Source organism: Camelina sativa, chromosome 6, assembly GCF_030686135.1.
Source record: "Camelina sativa cultivar CO46 ecotype springtype chromosome 6, ASM3068613v1".
NCBI classification, from domain to species: domain Eukaryota; kingdom Viridiplantae; phylum Streptophyta; class Magnoliopsida; order Brassicales; family Brassicaceae; genus Camelina; species Camelina sativa.
This window is the reverse complement of record NC_141885.1, coordinates 18,459,128-18,479,917: the sequence shown is the minus strand read 5'-3', so window position 1 is coordinate 18,479,917 and position 20,790 is coordinate 18,459,128. Positions and strand designations below refer to the sequence as shown.

The window sequence follows — 20,790 nt, the reverse complement described above, 5'->3', positions numbered from 1 at the left end:
AAATTCTCTTAGGAAAATCTCGAGAGATGTCTTTAGATTGAAGATATACATATTTTTCCGATAAAAGTAACTTTTTGTTGTTGATTCTGATATTAGTAGCTGTATTCAATGTGGTGCATGTCAGTTTCGCATTGTTGTGTTGTAATCGCGGAACAATTAGTCTATCAAAAACATGTGTAAATCGTTACTTATGTTCATAAAAAAACTCACTTATCCGATTGATACTAGGATTTCTGTTTATCTTAGCAGGTTCAATTAATTTTATGCAGTTGTAATACTTAAGATGTCAATCCAGTTGGGAAACTTTACTAACAATTGAGATGCAATCAAAATATCACAAATTAAGCTAATTCAAAAATAGTGTTTTTATCTAACAATTCTAGAGTGATCAGAATGCAAAACGAAAATGAATCACAGAACTAGAAACGAAAATGTATGACAAGAAGCGAACAAGAATAAGTGAAACCGAAAACGATTCTAAGCATGAACAAACGAAACAATCTCAGGAATGCAATAAAACTCAGAAAGAAAGAAGTCCTAAGGATGAGAGTAATTGATGTCGGTGGAATATCCTAGTCTATAGAGTGTTTAACATGCCACAAGCAAACTATCCCTAAACAATGAACGTCACGACTTAGCTAATCCAGTCTCTTGACAGAAACTACTTAAACTCAACCACTTCCAAACCTAGCTCTCGCTAGAGAAACATGGTCAAGCAGGCATGACAAACAAGTACATTCACGTCAACAAACATCCTAGACAACTAATCTCTTAGGATAGGAACGTAAGTCTCTGACACTAGTTGGTCAGACATTTCATCAAACACCTTTTGGGTGTGGAAATGTCTCGAACCTAGTTCCAATTGATCAGAGAGAAACTAGTAATTCTAACACTAGTCCAGAAGGGAATCATACAAATCAAAGCTTAAACATCCTACATCCTAAGATCCTCCACCTTGTCTATCCCATCCTAAAGAACTACCACACTACTCAGATCCGGAAATCATCACCAAATATACAAATCTAGAAAACATTGAACAAAGCATAATAAGATAGATAAGAATGAGATGAAGAACTTTGTAGAAGAAATCAAATGCAAAAACTAAACAGATTAAAAGATATTTGGATACAAGGTTTCCAAACGTTTTAGGTGGCTAGGTAGAACCTTAAAAACAAAACGAGATAAAAGATGAGATGTCTCAGCAAAGACTTAACAAAATGTATATATAGTAGTCCAACATGGAAAGCCCTAAAACTTAAAACGACAAGGTAAGGAGTCGGTTTGGGAATTTCCTGAAGCGTGTGAGACCAAACGTCTTTCTTCCTGACATGTGCGATCGAGTCCGTGCGCGTCGAGTGGAATGCAATGTCATCATGGCTCGACCTAGGTGGCTCGAGTGAAGTCGACTCGAACGGCGATGGTGTTGGCGACTCGAAAGATGTGTTCCTGACATCTCCTAGATACCTTAAATACTCCGAAATGCACAATGTATGCAAGGATGATGCAATAACTACCTAGACATGCAAAGTGTATAGAAAAGACTAGAAAATGATGCAAAACAATCAGTTATCCTAGCTAAATGCATGATAAATATATGCTAAGGAGAGACAAAATATAGACATATCACCGATCATGTAAGATATGTAAACTTCGAACTATTGTTCATGCTTTTTTCATTTTCATATCGTTACCATAACCATATTGAACCATAAATCATTTCTTGATTGGTTCAGGTTTCAGTTACTTGCTCTCTTTTCTTGATTCTTTGGATCTTAATTAGTTCTGATTTGAACACTATTTTACCATCGTAACTACATTTCACCGGTGTCCAATACATTTTTGATTGCTTTCATTCTAAGCACAAATTTTTTATTTTTTCTCCTTTAATTGTCATAATCTTAAAAAGTGGCTCACAACTTCTCGAATTTTATGATACTTCCTAAAGTCTAAAACTCCACATGAGCAACTAAAACTATGACTAAAAAAATGTGCTAATTTTGAAAGACAATACAAAATGATGTTGTTAAGAAAATAAGCCAATGATTACAAAAAATAAATCCTGAAAATGCTAGCTACCATTCAAGATTTGGATATATAGGTCATGTGCTGTCTTTTTTTTTGTATCTATAATGACATTTTTTAGGTTTTTAAGGATAATTTATTCATAGTATATTCATGTTTTAATATATATATATATATATATATATATATATATATATATTTGATATTGTCTTCGACAAAATAATAAAAATTAATTTTTTTAGTTTATTTAGTAAATCTCAAAATAGATTAAAAAGTTTCCCCGCTATGATCCCAGCATTCAGTTTTATCAAATAATCAAATGTACGAATATGACCTGGTCGATTCAGAAAGATAGGCAATAAGCCAGCGAAAGTGGTAGGAGCCTAGGACTAGGAGGGGATTGCAAAATTTGTGATGTTTTTGAACGATCGTGTGGTCAATGTCAGCAATCATTTGCATTAGTATGATATATATACATTTTCATATATCTAAGTTGAAACATTTTCATTACTTACTCTATGGGAGATCCACAAATCTCAATAATGTGATATAGATCTTTCAACATCGACATATAGCAAAGATAGTATCATGTTTCATATCAGACTCGTCTACATTTTAATTATTATGGTGGTTTAGATACATGTCCAAAACTATCTATCAATGCGGAATATCACTTCATTCTTCAATTCGATAGGGGTTTGTATCGAATAACTAAACATGATCATAGTTTTCAAAATTTAGAGACCAGTGAGGCTTTTTGTCCCGTACACATATATCTGGCTATATATATCCCATATGGGTGCGTTGCAATAAAAGATTCGTACAATGCCCGCATGCATGTTCTGTTTCCAAGTATACAATACACATGCTCCATTTCAATGATTTCTTTAATTTATAAATAGTATGTATCAATGTATCATATATAAGATATAATATAACCAGGGGGGTCCGAATCGAATCATGGTAATCCAATAGTATGAACAGTAAATATTTATGTAACACAGACGGAGACGGGCTAAATAGGACAACCCAAAGACTCGCGTACCAAGCCAATAAAACAATGTCCAAAACGCGGTGAAAAGCATTTTGATTAGCATAAACGTAATCAGGATGAGAGACGTGCATACTTTTTTATACCCAACCCTAAATAATGTATACCCTTATATTCAATGGGTGAAAATCGTAACAATAGTTGCGTCAGAGAGCAAAACCAGTGTCTACTTACCATAGTTGGAAACCTACCAAACCCACCAAGATACGTAGAGCTTGTTGCAACCGCCACACATCTTATTTGGTGGAGCGTGAGTCACAAAAATGTTTGGAAATGTTAAAAATGGACATTTACATCTGACGCACAATGGATGCCTTCACAATTTTTTGTGTGTGGTAAATATGCGTACACGTTTGACCTAATTTTAACCAACCAAATCTCAAGATGCGGAGGTGCATCCACACAAACTGCAACATATCTACTTATCTCATCTACCTAGTCTCTGAAATGCGTTCATACAAAGCACCAAAGACTTATAATCTTATACGTACCATGACTGAAGATAAGAGATGTTTTGCGAGATCAGTTTCCAACGGTCATCTTCCATTTTTTTCTCGTTTGAAAATATCACACCCCAACACATTTACTATTGATTGATTTTGTTCAACCTTTTTATACTTTTTCCGGATATTGGTTAGTTTCTATTTTCTTGATAACCAATACAAAAAATAAAATTATAATCACTGTCTAACTTTATTGTCTTCTTGAATTTGTTAATCTTGATCTGAAATAAGAGATGGTGCTTTCAATATGTTTTTGGCTGCATTAATCTAAGAATCTGCTCACGTACTGCCATTTACCACACTGCGGCCTATTCCGCCATTAAATCGATATCAGCATATCATAAAGTCATAAAAACACTTCAAATCCTCGTAAATGTATCGATATTCATTGCTTGACCGCTTCCATAAATTATCAACCACGAAACTTTCCATCATATTGTCTTTTTATAATTAGGAAAATACAGACATAATTGGTCAATGAGAATCATTACAGCTCTAAAAGAAATTAGTAGTCAAAGAACTTAAAAGGCAAGATTTATCGAGACATTAAGACAAGGTTGTTGAATTTATCGGGCAAAAAACTACAATATCATAAACATACATTTAAAAGAAGAAAAAAAAAAGAAGTAGAGGTTTGATTAGTTATTGTTAAAGTAAAATGTGTTGGGCTTGTCTTTTCCTCAATTGTCGCGAAGTCTATGGTATAAGCGAAAGAAAAAGCATAGCATGATGGGCCATATATACACATAAAAACTCGAGTATGCTACAAAAACAAGGTTTCAAATGCACTCATTCTCGTATAGCATTTTCTAAATTTATTCTTTTCATGTGTCCCCCATTGGCTTGGCAATAAAGTTGAATTTGTATTGATGGTTTTTTTTTCTTCAGTACGAGCTAAAATTATTAATTAAATGAAAAGTATGCTAGAACAATATAAATGATTGCAAGTCACCTCGAGCAACATCAATTACTAACATTTTCGTAGCATATTGCATTTAGGCTATAGCATACATAAATGTTTGGGTCCAAAGTCTTTTTAAAAACACCACCACCTTTCAAGTCCCTCCATGCAAATACAATAGTGCACCTCACAGACCAATTATGCATGTCAAAACTATCTAGCTAGTCTGGATTCTATTATTATCACATGAACTTCATAGTTTTTGATTATATTTCTTGTTGAAGTAACTATTTTAAATATTTTATACATATGATACATAAAGGCATTGACACGGTCGATAATAAGTTCATAACAAGACAAAGAAAGAGAAGAAAAGAAATGCTTTTTTTTTTTTTTTGGAATAATTTGTTTTCTATTGAATTGAACGGTGGGAAGAGAAGTAATCATTGCTGATACCAAATAAAATTCATTCTAGATGTTAGAAAAGAACCTAGTTAGAAATAAGCAAAAGGGAGAAATATGACCCAAATGCCTAAAGCCCTACTAGTGTAACTTGTGGAAAGTGAAACGACGAAGTCGAAGTCAAAGTTATAATCACTAGACGAAATCAAAGTCAAGATATAGTCAAGGAAGAACCAGAGAGTTTATGGCTTGATGATATGACTAGTCATTGAAGGGTTTTAGGATATGTGGGAATGATGTCTTGTTTCGGATGATCCTGTTGATGCACTTGAGAATAGCATCCATAGGCGAAGCGTATGGTAGTGTATGCGGCTACTACAAAACTGAAGTTTATATTTTTTTTAATAAAAATTTGTTATCTTGTCTTTTTTTTCTTTTTCTTCTCTTCGTACATTCGTAAAATAATACAATTGTTAATTATTCGCTATTTTACACAACTATCATACAACTGTATATATTTTTTTTGTAATTGTTGTTGCATGCGTTATCTCATTCGCCTCATTGGTTGATCGTGGTTAGGACTTAAAACATTAGAGTCTTCATTCCATTACTCTGTAGAAATTAATTACATAAAACAGTAAAAAATTACGGCAACATAATTCGATTATCGAAAACCAAAGTTTCATGCATACAAATCTGGCGGATTTAGAACCATTCTTTACACCGTAAAAATGCTTATAAAAATAAACTTTTATAAATTTCTCTTACGCAAATGAGTTGGTATATCAAAAGCTTCCATATATAATTCATGCGACAACGACAAACGAATAGCAACGATGTATGTTTCATCTTGCTGTCGTTCAATACAAACAATATTGTAACGTAAACGACATATCTTTTCTCGAAATTGTTAAATATCGTTTTCAATTTCTTCTATACCTAAAAAAATTCCTAACATTTCCATCACCAGTCTTTTTTTCATAATTAGTAGTATTGTCCCTTATGATAGAAAAAAAAAAACAAAAAAAACGGGTCCAATAGGTAACTTACAAATTTTGGAAATCAGGATAAGTTGATAACTTTTATGCAAAAAAAAAAAATTAGAAAAATACCTTTTTTCAACAAGAAGCAGTGTTCAAGAAATCGCTAAACGGTATTTAGGCAGTAACTTAGCGCCTAGCGCATAGAACGCTTAGTCGGAGCCTAGACAATTTTTAGGTAGTTTAGGCGTTTACAACATAAAACATTATATATAAAAAATTATATCAAAATATATATTATAAAAACAAAAAAATATAAATTATAAACAAAAGTAAGAAAATATATTTATTTAGGTTATATTAACAACATATAAATATTTATAATTACGTATATATATATAAAATATAATAATTTAAATATATGTAATTTAAAAATAAAAAAATATTAAATAAAATTTATGTAATTTTAAGCGGTTTATACAGTCGTTTAAGCGTCGGCTGAGTGCCTAGCATCTAGACGATCGGGTAAACAGCTTTGTTGAACATTGAGAAAAAGGAAACATATCTTGTCTTTAAAAATAAATATATTTTTAAAAAATAACCGGTTCGGGTCGAGTCAGAGCTATTATCCTGATCCTGATTAGTCATCAATCACTATTATCCATTTATTTCATCATCTCCTTCCGCAATTTTACACATTCGTCACCTTCGTTCTTCACGAAGCCGTAGACTTTTTTGTATCTTCTTCTTCTTCTTCTTCTTCTTCAACCATGACTGTTCTCAAATCTGCTGATCAAGGTTCGTTTTCGTCCCCTTTGCATCTTCCATTTTTCTCGTTTTGCATGTTTCGTCCACCTTCTTCTCTTTTGTTTGGTGCACCTGAATTTTGTAATTTTTTGTTGTTGTTGTTGCTCTTGAATGGTTTATTATGAGCCGATCATCTCGATCGAACAGGTGAGATCGTTGGGTATGTCAATTAGATTGTGTTTCGAGTGTTAGTCTGGCATAATTTTGACGAGGATTGTGAATTTTTACGGAGATTTTGCGATTTCAAAATTCGTAATTACAGAGTCTGTTTCGTTTGTAGATAATGAAAGAGGATCATGATTGCTGAAACTTGTATAGCAGCGAAATTAGGAATGAATTTTAGGTTTCTGAGAGTTGAGAGAATTGTTAATTATGAATTGAAAATTTTCAGGTCTTGCAGAGAATAATACTGAGAAGAAGGTGAGGAGTTCATATTTTGATTTGCCAGCTATGGAGATATCTAAAGCATTTCCTCAAGCAACACCAGCCTCAACATTTCCACCGTGCAGTGAGGATTATTTCATCACTTCTTCTTCTTCCTATAAATGATTTATTGTACTTATGCTTAATCTGTGGATACTGCTGCTGCTGCAGCTTCGGACTATTATCATTTCAACGATCTATTGACTCCTGAGGAACAGGCCGTCCGGAAGAGAGTGAGGGAGTGCATGGAGAAAGAAGTTGCCCCTATAATGGCTGAGGTGTCTATCTTCATGTGTCTAGATGTTGCAACTTTGATTGTATAGTAGCGTTACATCATTGTTCTTCCTTTGATTTTTTTCTTCTCAGTACTGGGAGAAGGCAGGGTTTCCATTCCAGATCATTCCAAAGCTTGGGGCTTTGCGTGTAGCTGGTGGCTCGATCAAGGTAATTTTCAATGATAGGCTCTGTGTTTTTTGTTTGGTTATTATTTGAATGGAAACTTCAGAATATTGATTTGGTTTTGACTTCTTAGGGTTATGGATGTCCTGGCCTCTCCATAACTGCTAACGCAATTGCCACAGCGGAAATAGCTAGAGTCGATGCAAGTTGTGGGACTTTCATATTGGTGCATGCTTCTTTGGGTATGCTCACTATTGGTAAGATCTCCTAATATTTCTTTCTTGGCTTCTTTAATAATCAGTTGTTTTGATTAAGTCCATACTAGGATTTGCATGAGCTTAATTTCTTCTGATTTTTTTTCAAGAATAGCACTTTGTGGATCAGAAGCACAGAAGCAGGAGCATTTGCCTGCTATGGCTCAATTGACTTCTGTGGCTTGTTGGGTGAGTACATGGATCTTGGACTTAGAGGATTTGCATCCCTTGGATAAGTTTTTTTGTAATGTAAACATGGTGTTAATTTCATTACATATGTTGGACTTGTATAAAGGCTTTGACAGAGCCCGAAAATGGAAGCGATGCAAGTGGTCTAATAACAACTGCCAAAAAGGTGGTGCTACCTTCTCTCTTTTATTTAATTGCTTGTAACCTTTCCTGCTAGACTTCTGCAATTGTCGGAATGTTTCATTGTTTTGACCTTTTTCAACTGTCTACTTCATCAGGTTGAAGGAGGTTGGATAATTAATGGTCAAAAGCGTTGGATCGGAAACAGCACTTTTGCAGATGTGTTGATCATCTTTGCTAGGAATACGACAACCAACCAAGTCAATGGGTATGTGAATTTTTTTGGCTTTCTCAGATCTCTTAGATGTAGAGGTAGTTTCTCAGAAACTGAAGGTGATGAGGTGGATCTTGATTTCAGATTATGGTAGATTTAAAATTCCATTTTTCAAAAGAATGCTAAAATAGATTGCTCTACGACTACAATTGAATGTACTGAACAAATTTATTTGTATGGACTGTCATCAAGAACATACTGGACTTAAGTGTTTATTCCAAATACACATCATTCGATTTAGATAGACTAAATTTTCTGCATTAGAAATTTACCCGCAACCCTCTTGCAGATTCATAGTCAAGAAAGATGCGCCTGGCTTAACGGCTACCAAGATCCCAAATAAAATAGGTTTACGTATTGTTCAAAATGGAGATATTCTACTACAGAATGTCTTTGTTCCTGATGAGGATCGGTTACCTGGGGTAAATTCTTTCCAGGACACCAGCAAGGTACTGTTGTGATAATTTCACATGATCCAAAAAATGCTCTTGAATACTTTATCACAGCAAAACGTCACATCTTCCTCTTTTCTTTGTTATGTTTAACTGTTTGTCTACACTTTACTTGAGTAGGTCCTGGCTGTCTCACGTGTAATGGTGGCCTGGCAACCAATCGGCATATCAATGGGAATCTACGATATGTGTCACAGGTATTCTCGGGGAAACAGCCAGATCTCAGCAATCGTAGTATGAGCATTCATTATTTCATTTCATTATGTATAGTACAATACTCATATAATGTGTATTGTTTCAAGGTATCTGAAAGAGAGGAAACAGTTTGGAGCACCATTGGCTGCTTTCCAGTTAAACCAACAGAAGCTTGTTGAGATGTTAGGTAATGTTCAAGCAATGTTTCTAATGGGTTGGCGCCTCTGCAAGCTATATGAGTCAGGTCAGATGACTCCAGGTCAAGCCAGTCTAGGAAAGGTATAGTAACAGCAAATCCTTTTTTTTGCTTTCATATGAGTTTCTTTTTGCTGATTATTCGACATAGAGAATCATGGTGTCTAATTACATAGTCGATACACTCGCCGTAGTAAGATGGTTTAAACAACAATAGGAACTCATAGTTATGAACCATTTGGTAGGAGACCTGTCATATTAGCTTGAGATGCATCACTTGTTTGCTTGAAGAGAATGTGTAGTAACAAGAGAATAAACGTATCAGTGTATAGAGGTTAGGGAAAGTACAACTAATGTGAGTGTAGCAATATTGTGAATAGAGGCCTGTCACATCTGCTAATGTTCCTGTATCCATAATCGTATGAGGGTCTATTCTACCCAAATGTAGGAAGGTCTATGTTCACGAGCTGAGACGAGATAAACTTTCTTATGAATTGTAGTGTCGGAATTAAACTTAGCTGTGTATCGAATAATATCTTTTATTCATTTGCATAACCTAGGCATGGATTTCATCGAAAGCGAGGGAAACTGCGTCACTCGGTCGGGCATTACTTGGTGGGAATGGAATTTTATCAGATTTTCTGGTGGCAAAGGTGAGCTTATTTTCATATTTGTCTCGACGGTTGGCTATTATTGAAGAAAGATCATAGTTAAATGCTAAAATGTAAAACTTTTGCAGGCTTTCTGTGACCTTGAACCCATTTTTACGTACGAAGGGACTTACGATATAAACACCTTAGTCACGGGAAGGGAAGTAACTGGGATTGCGAGTTTCAAACCAGCTACCCGAAGCCGTCTTTAAGCTAAAAGGTTGTGCAGTATTTGTTGTTGTCTGTTGGTTACTTCTGTTTATGTAACGTGGGCATTCAGTAGTGTGCCAAATAATCTGACCTCAAAGCTTAGGGTCGTGCGCAATTGGAAATTATATCTTGGTTAATGTTTTATCAAAGACATCTTAAATAATTTTTGTTGAAATGTCAATAAAATCGTTGTGCTTCTTTTTTATTTTATTTTGACACTGGATCAGATATCGTGTTTGGGTGAGGCGGTTTTATATATTGACCTAAATTTTGTTCTAGGAGATTTGATTATGATAAGCATAAGATCAATAATAACGATAAATAAAAAAACAGTTCAGTGAAATAGCCTTCTACTTCTAAGATTCTTGTACGGAAGTTCAACAAGAAATACAGGAGAAAGCATAAGAGGTAATGTGTGCGTGTGTTTTGAGAAGAATGTGAGACACAAATCATCTCAGTTCATATGGAAATCAAATTAGGTGGCAGAGACGAGGCCTTGAACACAAGTGCCTTCCATTGGCCTTGATCATTGCCACAACTCCTGCAGTCACTCCAGCCCACAATGCTGTCGCCAGATACTGCTGCGTGTTTCTTCCCGCTGTTTTTATCAGCCAACATGTCAATATCACAACTCAATCCTATAATCTATAATACTATGAATCAAAAGCCTTTCTTTACCTTGATGAATTGAGAAAGATGTCACTGTAACACCACCTATCAACAATGCGGATGCCACTGGCAGAAACTGTTTCTTTTTCCAAAAAACAAACAAGATCTAGTCAGCTTCTTCTGTTTGTTGGATTGAGGTCTCGATCGTTTCAAATGCAATTTCTATGTTTGCGTTTACATATGATACTAGATTCATTTAAGTGCCAAATGCAAAGGCCAACTAATTAACAGGTGAAATTTTGTTTAATATGTTCAAGATTGTGGTACGGAGGAACATACAGACGGTTGTGCTCCAATGGGCTGAAGTTGTGAAGGGCTGTTTGTGCCCACTGTGTATCGACCACTTATGAGATCCAAAGCATCCTGGAAAATAAAAATCTCTATCAGTTTTTGTTTTCTCTACCTTCAGTTTATCATCTTTTACCTCACTTCTAATTTGCTGCTTCATTTATAAGTGTAGAAAAAACTTGCCTGCCTTACACCATCCTGGAAGTTATTCAGATAATATCTCGACATCGCACTGATGCCATCTTTGATTGCTCCAGCCATAGTCTGTTTCCCGTACCTTCACCAAAACACCCCATAGCGTATATTACTATTATCATTTACATGGTCATTCTAAATAAGTAATTTCAGCCCAAGTCCTAAAGCATTTTTAGAGAAACTACACCCAAAGTAAACAGTAAACTCAAGATTGCTAGTACAGGTTATCAATCTTGTAATAACGTATTGAGATAACATCATGGAAAATTCTGACAGTGTTGATGCATGGTTAAGATAAAAGCTTAAACTGTTAACTTAAAAAGACATCGTCACTATCACATGAATTGTTAGCCAACTAAAATCAATATGGTCTTTCAAAGGAACACAAGCAGACTATGTCTCACCTGACGAGGTCACCCTTAAGAGCATATGTCCCGGCGTATTGCAAGCTAATCTCGTCCCCTTGCTCAGCCCAAACTATGAGAAAAGCAAAAGGATTAAAGGTTTTGATGAAGAGAGAAGATATCTACAGCTTTAAAGCTGGACACTGCACTGAATTTTTTGAAAATGATGACAACCACTTACTTGTTCTGAACTTTGTGTAATCATCTTCGAACAAAGACACACAATCTGTGGAATCAAACACCCCGATCCTTTGAAGTTGTAGATTCAGAATTTTTTGGGCCATGTAACTCTTTTCATATGATGCAACAAAAAGGAAAGAAAGCAATCAGAAGCAGCTCAATTAGAAAGGTTTAGAATGTAATTACTAGCTGTTCAATGGTAGTGTTTGCATCTTAGGTACAAGGTTTCAATTTCGACCTTTTAAAAAGCTTTACAACAAGTATTTTTTTTAAGCCGTTAGGTGCAACCAGAGATGATATTACGCCAATTTAACATATATGAAAACAGTGATTTTTCCCCCAAAAAAAATAGTTTAAATGCATAGCCAAGTTCCCAAAATCTCAGATGACACAAAAGAGGGTTTACCAACCGTTCTTTACACGCCCCACCCAATATCACCCATGAGTTTATATATAGAACATACCGTACCAATCAAGATGGCTACTGGAAATGGAAAACCAAGAGTAAGAATAATAATTCAACAAACCTGGGTAACATTTGTGCGGTCAAGACAGTCAATGCAATTAGATCTGATCACTCCTTTCTGCTCTTCTAGGATGTTCTCGTCTGCGTCTACAAGGAAATATCTGCTCAGATTGGATTAGTTGCAGCTGAAATAAAACGCTCAGTACACAGCTAGCAGCAAGCTAACTTGAGCCAAACAAATAACATCTGACTGCTAACCATATTAACTTAGCTGAAATGAGCAGAAAAAAAACCATAGTTTTTCTGCTTACCCTTGCTTTTCAAATGCATCCCCAATCTGTTCATACAGTACTCCCAAGTTGTCGAAGTTTGTAGTTCCACAGACCTGATGGAAGTCAAAGGAGACATATCTGCGTCCAACAATCTCATTACTAACAATATCTCTTAATCCACTTGACGTGTATGATCTAAGAAAACTTAAGGTAAAAGAAAATTTTCACAGTCAAAGCTGAGAGATAATCCCAAAAAAAAACCTAATACATAAAGGATAGAAGGTAAATGCGTTATATGGATATAATGTTTTACCTCACAGTTTGAAGCTTCTCCATTTCGGTGGCATATGCCTTGCTTAATTCACCTTCAGCTCCATGCTAATGCAGTCCAATATCATACATTATAAGTAAGCAAGTGAAAATTTGCATAGCAGCAACCACACTAGAGTTGAAGCCAAATGTCCTAATTTTCACATTGTCAAAGTGCACATATGTTTTTTACCATTTACTTTTGTTATCTGGAATGAGGAGAAAAGAAATCAACCTGATCTGTTAGGTCAACTGCAATAACGTCTCCATATCTTTGGCAAAGATCATGGAAATGGCGCTGCACGACTTTTGGCTGGAGGTAGAAGTAAAGTAATTAAATTTGAGGGTTGGACAGAGTATAACTAATCTGGTCACAAGATCTTAAAAAGTTACCGTCTCTTCATGCTTATTTATCTTAAGCTGTGGCTTATAGCTCAAATCAACGATCTGCTCCCAAAGAAGTGGGATTGAACCTCGAACCTAGTAAGTGAAAGCGAGACAGTTACAGTCGGCAAGAAATGAAAGGGAAGCTTACAAAATCAAAACAGAGAAGAATAAAAGCCAGGTGCCCTACATGTTCAAGTGGAGAGATGAAGCAATAAATAATGAAATAGGGAATTTCGAGTAAATCAAACTATATCAAAGAAAACTTCAAACAGTAAACCATTCAGCCGAAATGCTTGAAAAAAATCTCACATGGATCAATGAATGTGATTCTACAGATTATGCAAATGAAATAATACATCATTTTAACAGGACACTGCAAAAAATGAGCTCTTAACAACAGTATACCTGCAATACTGAGAACTTGAAACCATTAATCTCCACTATTTGTTCAGTTTCGACAAAATTAGCCGTGTCCCCCTCCAGATTGGCTCCTCTTCTCCACATACGTGTACCTGGGATGCCAATTTCAGAATCACTGTCAAACAAACATGCATTCAACTGAATTTTCCAGCAGAACTACAAGTTAAACCCTACCTAGACGCCGTGTACAGCGCCTGGAAATTAGCGATATCACAGCAGGAGAATTCTTGAGCTTTAGCTCAGCAACTTGGTAGCTTAACCATTAGTTAATGTTAAACAACACGTATTGGAGAATCATCTATTAAAATCATATTTGAAAGACACAGCATTAAAAATATAGAAAGTCCAAGAAGATGCGAAACAGAAGATAAAACAAAAAGGATATTCCCTTGAAGTAAAACAAATGAATAAAACCCTCCAGCTGCCACAATAAAAGAAGGTTAGATCAGTAAAATTTGGCATGGAATGAGAAGATTTGATGATTAAAACCATAACTCTTACTTTGCATTCGATTAATTCCTCCAAAAGACGCCAGTTCCAAACAAATCGAGGGTCAGCCTGACAAGCGCAGGTAAACCTTCAGCTAACTTTCTAACTCGACGAACTAAAAGTAAACAACAAATGTAAGATCCAAGAAGATCCATTTTGTAAAGATAGAAGCAGATGAAAATCAAACCTGCTTCCATATGGGCTTACAATTCCAACCTTCAGCTAGCTTGCACCTTCTTTGCAAGCTGCAACATTGGAGCAATGTAACGAATATATATATTAAGCCACGGAACTCCGTGACACTCTTTAATCAAGATCATCAGATAGTGAAAACTTACTTCAATGTTAAATCTGTCTCATATGAAAAATACAATCCAGGGGTTGCCTCAAGTGCTTGTAACAGAGTCCTAAAATATGCTTCATCCTTTTTCTGCACAAGCCACCATTTCAGAGAAGTGACCACGTTCTTTAGAAAACTTAACTCATTCATAAACTCCAAACATTTAAAAACCCCCAAAAAATTCGTATATCAATTAAACTTAAAAAGAGCAAACCTTACTTCTTGAGCAGTAGCAAACCTGAAAGCCTCATTGCAAGGTAGGAATTTCATACCGGTAACTCTAAAAATCGGAAAACCAAGGAAACTCCCAGCTTTCTCCCGAGACGTTATAACGAGCAAGTATGTTCCTATACATCATTGAAGTTTAAACCAGCATATGAGAATCTCAAATCGGAGCCAAACACAGTAGTACAGTAGTTCCTTTTGAGCAGAAACCAAATTCACCTGCTAAGAGCCTAATAGTTCCTCCTACGCCATAGATAGTAGAGAATTTAGTAGGATTCTCAGAAGATGCGTCTTCTGCAGTAGGGAAGAAACAGCAATGAACATCAAATACACTTCAACAGCATAAAACACTAAATCTAACGAGAAATCGAATCAACAGATTCGTCTTGCTTCATATCTTCTATAGATTTCAAAACATGAAACGGAGAGAGTGATGATGATTACCATCAAGAGGTTTGATATTGCCATCACGCCGATTAACGGAGAAGCCGCCGCCTTCATGAGGCGAATCGACTGGTGTGACGACGTACTTATCAGGAAACTCAAGAAGCTTAAATTGATCGTTAAGCTTGAATCTACTCGAAGATGGAGCGATCTCCATTAACGCAAACACTGGGATTTTCAAAAATAGGAATACAATTGAAGGAAGATGATGATGTTTGTTAAGAGTATTATGTTCAATCAAAACGGGATCAGGAGAGAATAAAAGATCGAAAATTCAATGATTGTTCTTTTTTTTTTTCTTCTTCATAGTTGACTGCTTGCCACGTGTTTGGTGTATTCATGGGCTTTTTTTGGGCCTCATATTAAAAACGGTCCTACTGCTTTAATGAAGGTGGTGGTGTGACTCTAGGTCTCAGTAGTGATTATGTATTTATGTCCATATCCGGTTCGCTTCAGATTTTTTGGTTTAATTAGGTGTAAGCGTTTTGGTTCGGTTCGGTTTAGATTTCTGGAGAAGAAACCCAATCTTTTACTCACCCGACACAACCAGTACTTCTCCACCATTTTCCAAAATCGCTCCTCCTTAAACCCTAAATATGTTTGCTTCCCCTTTTCTTGGATTCGAAGAGATGAGTTCGGACGATGAGGGAGAGGAGAAGGAGCTGAGTCTTACATCTCCTGAAGTCGTCACCAAGTACAAGAGGGCCGGGCAAATCGTTAACGGTAGCCCTCTCTCTCTTACTCCTTTTCTTCCTTTGATTTTTAATGTCCATTTAGGGTTTTCTCGTTTTAGAAGTTTGTTTTTGATTATTTATTTGCTAAGAACCCTAATTAGGAAGAGGTTCTCGTTCTTGCTCTGCTCTTCTTTCCCCATTGGAGAGCTCTCCTTCTTTTAGTTCTCAGCTTCCTCCTCATGACTGCAACCGGGATCCTTAACCTATCATTATTGTTTTCACTTTGCAGAAGCGTTGCAGGTTGTTTTAGCGGAATGCAAACCAAAAGCTAAGATTGTTGATATCTGCGAGAAAGGAGATGCTTTTATCAAAGAGTGAGGGTTCTTTATTACTCTCTATTCAATTTGGTTTTTGTCTTTGGTTCTGGTCTTATGTTCTTGATGTACATTGCGGCTTCGTAATTGCTTTTAGATATTTATGTGTTTATTCTTTCTTCTGTTGCTGAATAACAGGCAAACAGCGCGCATTTACAAGAAGCTTGAGCGAGGTGTTGCTTTCCCTACATGCATTTCTTTGACCAACACTGTTGGTCATTTCTCACCGCTTGCCAGTGATGAGACTGTGTTGGAAGACGGTGATATGGTCAAAATGTAAGCTCTCTTTCTGTGATAGCCTTCCTAGATGAGATTTCTGTATGGTTCACCTGTGTTTATTCTGATGTTGTTTTGCCTTTTGTACATTGCAGTGATATGGGTTACCATATTGATGGGTTCATTGCTCTTGTTGGCCACACACATGTGCTTCAAGAAGGGCCTGTCAGTGGACGTAAAGCTGATGTCATTACTGCCCCTAATACTGCAGCTGAAGTTGCTTTGAGGCTCGTACGTCCTGGAAAGAAGGTAACCATGGTGCTACTTTTACATGGAGAGTTGAAATTATAGGCTGCTAGTAGTGCTTGCAATATGTATGGTTTTCTGAATGATTGTCAAGGTTTTGCGAACCCCAGATATTGGATTTTTATCCAACTGATGCTTTTTGTCATAGTTACCCTGATGGGATTTTCTTACTCTGGATTTGCGTATGATGCTTTATTGGACTGACTATTAGGCGTGGGGACTTTGACTAATTGTGCCTCTCTTTGGTCTTATCCGATTGGTTTATATAAATTGTTTTCGGAAGAGGTTCCTGGATAAAGGCCGTCATTGCTATGTATTGACTTTCAAATGATCCATAGTTACTTGGATATGAGAATACTTTTTTTGTAACAAAATTTCTTCCTATGAGTTGGTAATTTCCTGTTTAATCATTCAATCCTGACATTGATATTCTGTTTTTCTTCTGACAGAACACCGATGTAACTGAAGCTATTCAGAAGGTGGCTGCAGCTTATAACTGCAAAATTGTTGAAGGGGTGTTTTCCCACCAGTTGAAACAGCATGTCATAGATGGAAACAAGGTTGTCCTAAGTGTAGCTAGTCAAGAAGCAACTGTTGAAGAAGTGGAATTTGAAGAGAATGAAGTCTGGTGCAATCGACATTGTGGCAAGCACTGGTGATGGCAAGGTAATTGCTTTTGTTTATCTCATTTTGATGAGTATTGTTGAAGCTTCATCTATCGCCACTGTTCTTACAATCTTCTAATTTGCAGCCAGAACTTATTGATAAGGAGCAGACAACTATTTACAAGAAAGATGAGACAAGAAAGATGAGACTGTGAACTATCAGTTGGAGATGAATCAATCCAGAGCCATAATCAGCGGAATTAAACATAACTTCCCCCATAAGCCATTTACTGCAAGGTGTCTTTTGTACCTTTGTAAGCATTTTGTATTCTTAAAAATATTTTCTCACGTACTAACACTACCTGAGAGTACTATCAATACAGGTCACTGGAGGATAAAGGGCCATGTCTTGGACTTGCGGAGTGTGTGAACAGTGGTCATTTGAAACCATATCATGTTCGTTACGAGAAGCCTGGTAAGGACGATGAAGGGTTTTGTAATCTATAGCCTCTTTTATCGGAATTTTGACATCAGGGTACTTATCATTTTGTTTTTTACCAGGGGATTTTGTTGCCCAGATTAAGTTTACAGTTTTGCTTGTAGCAAATGGATCAAATAGAATCACTTCATGTACACTTCAGGAGCTTCAACCTACAAAGACCATTGAGGACCCTGAGATCAAAGGTTGGTTAGCCTTGAGTATCAAGAAGGTTGGTGGAAAGAATAAGAAAGGTAAGAACTTCGAAATTAAGTTCCAGACTTTTGCTGTATATAATGCAAGGGTAACCTTTAACAGAGGCAAGTAGTAATGCTCAAGACTGAATGGCGATTTCTTTTTATTTCTATTAATCTTTTTTTGAAACTTGAGGTACCACTTTCTTTTTATGTTTGGGTTTCAGAAGCTGAACATTCTCGAGTGCAAGATTCTGGAGTACCTTCATCTGCAGATTGGCTAGTAGTGATTAAACTCTGGCCTTCTTCCAAGTATATGACGTTAGGATATGTCAAAGCCGGTGTAGCATCTTACCATGTTGAAGCTAGGTGATGACTTAGTTTATGTCATCGAATAGTTTACTTAATGGGTGCAAATGGTTGCATGGTTGAATAGATTGAACAGGTTGAAAAAAATTATTCAACCAAATTTCACCATTTGCATTAGAAAGGTTGAAGAGGTTGGAAAAAACTATTCAGTCCATTCAACTTAAAAAGTTGAAAAAGTAAACTAATCCTACAGCTTTCCACCCAAAATGTTCAACCTGTTCAATCACTATTTTAGAGATGAATGAGTTGAATATTATTCAACCCAATTTTGTTCAACCTATTTTTCCAATTTTGAGCAATTATTTGCAGCCAATGTGTTTTTAAGACATTATCTATATATAATAACAATCATAAAAAATACGACTAACATTTGTGTTTTTTGAATTTTGGATATTTTTTGAAAAGTCATGATGATTATTAAAATATTTATTTATGAAAAGTTTCAACTGTTTACTGTATAGTTGTGATTATTGAAACATTCGTATCTTTTGAAATCTATATATATTTGTCAGTTTGAACTGTTTTTATTTTTTTTGCCATGACAAAAAATCAACTAAAATTTCAATTTCAGCGGTTTATAATTTTTTCTAAATTACTTTCTAGCATTCATTCTTTTAAAAGTCAATAAATTACTCTAATTTTTTATTTAACAAAAGACTTTTGGAATGAATATAACAACAATCCGAATAAATGCTACCAAAAGTTGTATTTTTTCAATCGTACCTTTTGGATAATTTTCCAAAAAAATATATAAAAAAATTAAATTGTGTGTTTTACAAAAAGTTGTAATTGTTCATTATATAACGGGTTTTTTTTATAAAGTTGCAACTGTTCATTGTAGAATTGTGTTTATTCGAATATTCATATCTTTTAAATTATATATATATATCTGTTTGTTTGAACTGTTTTCATAATATAAACTTTTAAACTCAATGGTTTTTACAGCTTTCTAAATTATTTTCTAGCATTCATTCTTTTAAAAGTAAAGAAATTCCTCCAATTTTGATTTAACAAAAGATTTTTGGAATGATAAATATAATTTACAACTTTTAGTTAATTTTAAATATAAAATTTAATGAAAATACCTCGAGTTTTTTTTCCAAGAGTTAGATGGAGTGTATAGTGAGTTTTTGAATTTTGACTTTTCAATATGGTAATAAAGATATATTCTATTTAAAAGCAGTTTATATGAGTTATTAGGTATCAATATAATCAAGAGCAGACACAACAATTGCGATTTTTCATAGTACATTTTCGTAATTTTTTTGTTTTTATTTGTTTTTTTTAATTTGAAACTGTTATATCAGTGTAGAGTTGTGTCTTTTCACTATATTTTATTTATATTTTTCATCACAACTTTTCATTCTACTAGGTGTGCCTATTTACATAGTCATGTCTTTTTAAATCTCTTTATATTTGTCTCTTCATTAGTAACTAACAAGTTCATTGAAACAAAATTTTCTATTTTATGTTGCATCTACATAATTGAATATTAATATCTAATATCAACGTTATTCTATAATCTAACTAAAATTTTAGAAATGGTTATAGCAATAGAGAAATTTAATACAACTTAATAAAGAATTTACATTTGCGTCTATTTATCGTAACTTTTTTAAAAAAAATAGTTTAATATTTAAAAATAAGAATAACAATCTGAATAAATGCAAACAACAATTGCAATTTCTCATAGTATTTTTTTGTAAAAAATTGTTTTTATTTGTTTTTCTTAAAACTCAAACAGTTGTATTTGTTCATTGTAGAGTTGTGTCTTTTTCACTATATTGTATTCATATTTTTTATCACAATTTTTCATTCTAATAGGTGTGTCTATTTAAATACTCATGTCTTTTGAACTGTTTATATATTTGTCTTTTCATCAATAACTAACAAATCATTGTTTGTTGAAACAAATTTTCCGTTTTATGTTGAATATAAATAATTTGGATATTAATATTTAATATCTAACATTATTCTATCACTACAAGAAAACAGTCGATTTGCGATGGAAGAATCCATCGCAATTCCCTCACAAATCGACAGTCGCAAGGGATTTGCGAGACACAACTATTCCTCGCAAATCGCTTCTCGCAAATAAGCTGACATCGCAATTCCCTCGCAAATCTAACGCAATTTGCGAGGGATATATTCCTCGCAAATCCCACGCACATTGCGAGAGACGGTTGTACTCGCAATTGTCAAGCAAATTGCGAGGACTTTTTTCCATCGCAATGTTCGATCCGTCGCAAATTTTGCGACTACTTTGCGACGTCCATCTGCCTAGTATTGTTGGTATTCGCTAATTTTGAAGCAATTCTTCATTTTTAATTTTTTTTTCTTTTACCATTTTTATGTTTGATTTTTTTGTGAATAATGTTTTAGATGTTAAAAAAAATAATAATAAGAAGAACAGAATTGAAAATTCAAAATAGAATAAAACATAAATATTACAAAACAAA

General features: G+C 34.8%; 2 protein-coding genes and 1 pseudogene across 10 annotated transcripts; 2 read left to right on the top strand and 1 right to left on the bottom strand.

The window, feature by feature from the left end:
• Positions 1 to 6,375: 6,375 nt before the first annotated feature.
• On the top strand, positions 6,376 to 10,232 carry LOC104791430 (acyl-coenzyme A oxidase 4, peroxisomal). Of its 2 annotated transcripts, none has more exons than XM_010517316.3 (13): positions 6,376 to 6,657; positions 7,058 to 7,174; positions 7,261 to 7,367; positions 7,456 to 7,533; positions 7,622 to 7,745; positions 7,858 to 7,931; positions 8,038 to 8,097; positions 8,210 to 8,319; positions 8,615 to 8,774; positions 8,898 to 8,974; positions 9,080 to 9,251; positions 9,728 to 9,820; positions 9,907 to 10,232. In XM_010517316.3, the coding sequence occupies exons 1-13, from the start codon at positions 6,630 to 6,632 to the stop codon at positions 10,027 to 10,029; spliced, it is 1,323 nt and encodes a 440-aa protein (XP_010515618.2). In that variant the 5' UTR covers positions 6,376 to 6,629; the 3' UTR covers positions 10,030 to 10,232. The 2 variants fall into 2 exon arrangements, with proteins under 2 accessions (XP_010515618.2, XP_010515619.2); XM_010517317.3 differs by having other exon boundaries at positions 6,423 to 6,657; positions 7,067 to 7,174.
• A 128-nt stretch (positions 10,233 to 10,360) lies between these two features.
• Positions 10,361 to 15,434, bottom strand: LOC104699075 (phosphoinositide phosphatase SAC8-like). 7 transcript variants are annotated; one of them, XR_015559214.1, is made up of 19 exons: positions 15,116 to 15,426; positions 14,891 to 14,965; positions 14,666 to 14,793; positions 14,445 to 14,536; positions 14,294 to 14,351; positions 14,078 to 14,175; positions 13,792 to 13,871; positions 13,603 to 13,709; positions 13,204 to 13,290; positions 13,046 to 13,123; positions 12,815 to 12,879; positions 12,541 to 12,639; positions 12,291 to 12,376; positions 11,765 to 11,873; positions 11,584 to 11,656; positions 11,168 to 11,261; positions 10,976 to 11,059; positions 10,706 to 10,778; positions 10,361 to 10,625 (listed from the first exon to the last, which is right to left on the bottom strand). XR_015559214.1 is itself a non-coding variant. In XM_087453303.1 (19 exons), exons 1-19 carry the CDS (start codon positions 15,270 to 15,272, stop codon positions 10,498 to 10,500), a joined length of 1,785 nt encoding a protein of 594 aa, XP_087309429.1. In that variant the 5' UTR covers positions 15,273 to 15,434; the 3' UTR covers positions 10,361 to 10,497. The 7 variants fall into 7 exon arrangements, 5 of the variants coding, with proteins under 5 accessions (XP_087309429.1, XP_087309431.1, XP_087309432.1 ...); XR_015559215.1 differs by having other exon boundaries at positions 10,706 to 10,772; XM_087453303.1 differs by having other exon boundaries at positions 12,291 to 12,390; positions 15,116 to 15,434.
• A 235-nt stretch (positions 15,435 to 15,669) lies between these two features.
• Positions 15,670 to 18,642, top strand: LOC104791428 (ERBB-3 BINDING PROTEIN 1-like; annotated as a pseudogene). The gene is made up of 9 exons (XR_015559568.1): positions 15,670 to 15,838; positions 16,079 to 16,163; positions 16,302 to 16,439; positions 16,535 to 16,688; positions 17,135 to 17,351; positions 17,437 to 17,587; positions 17,674 to 17,765; positions 17,852 to 18,022; positions 18,190 to 18,642. The product of XR_015559568.1 is annotated as an ERBB-3 BINDING PROTEIN 1-like (transcript).
• The last annotated feature ends 2,148 nt before the right edge of the window (positions 18,643 to 20,790 follow it).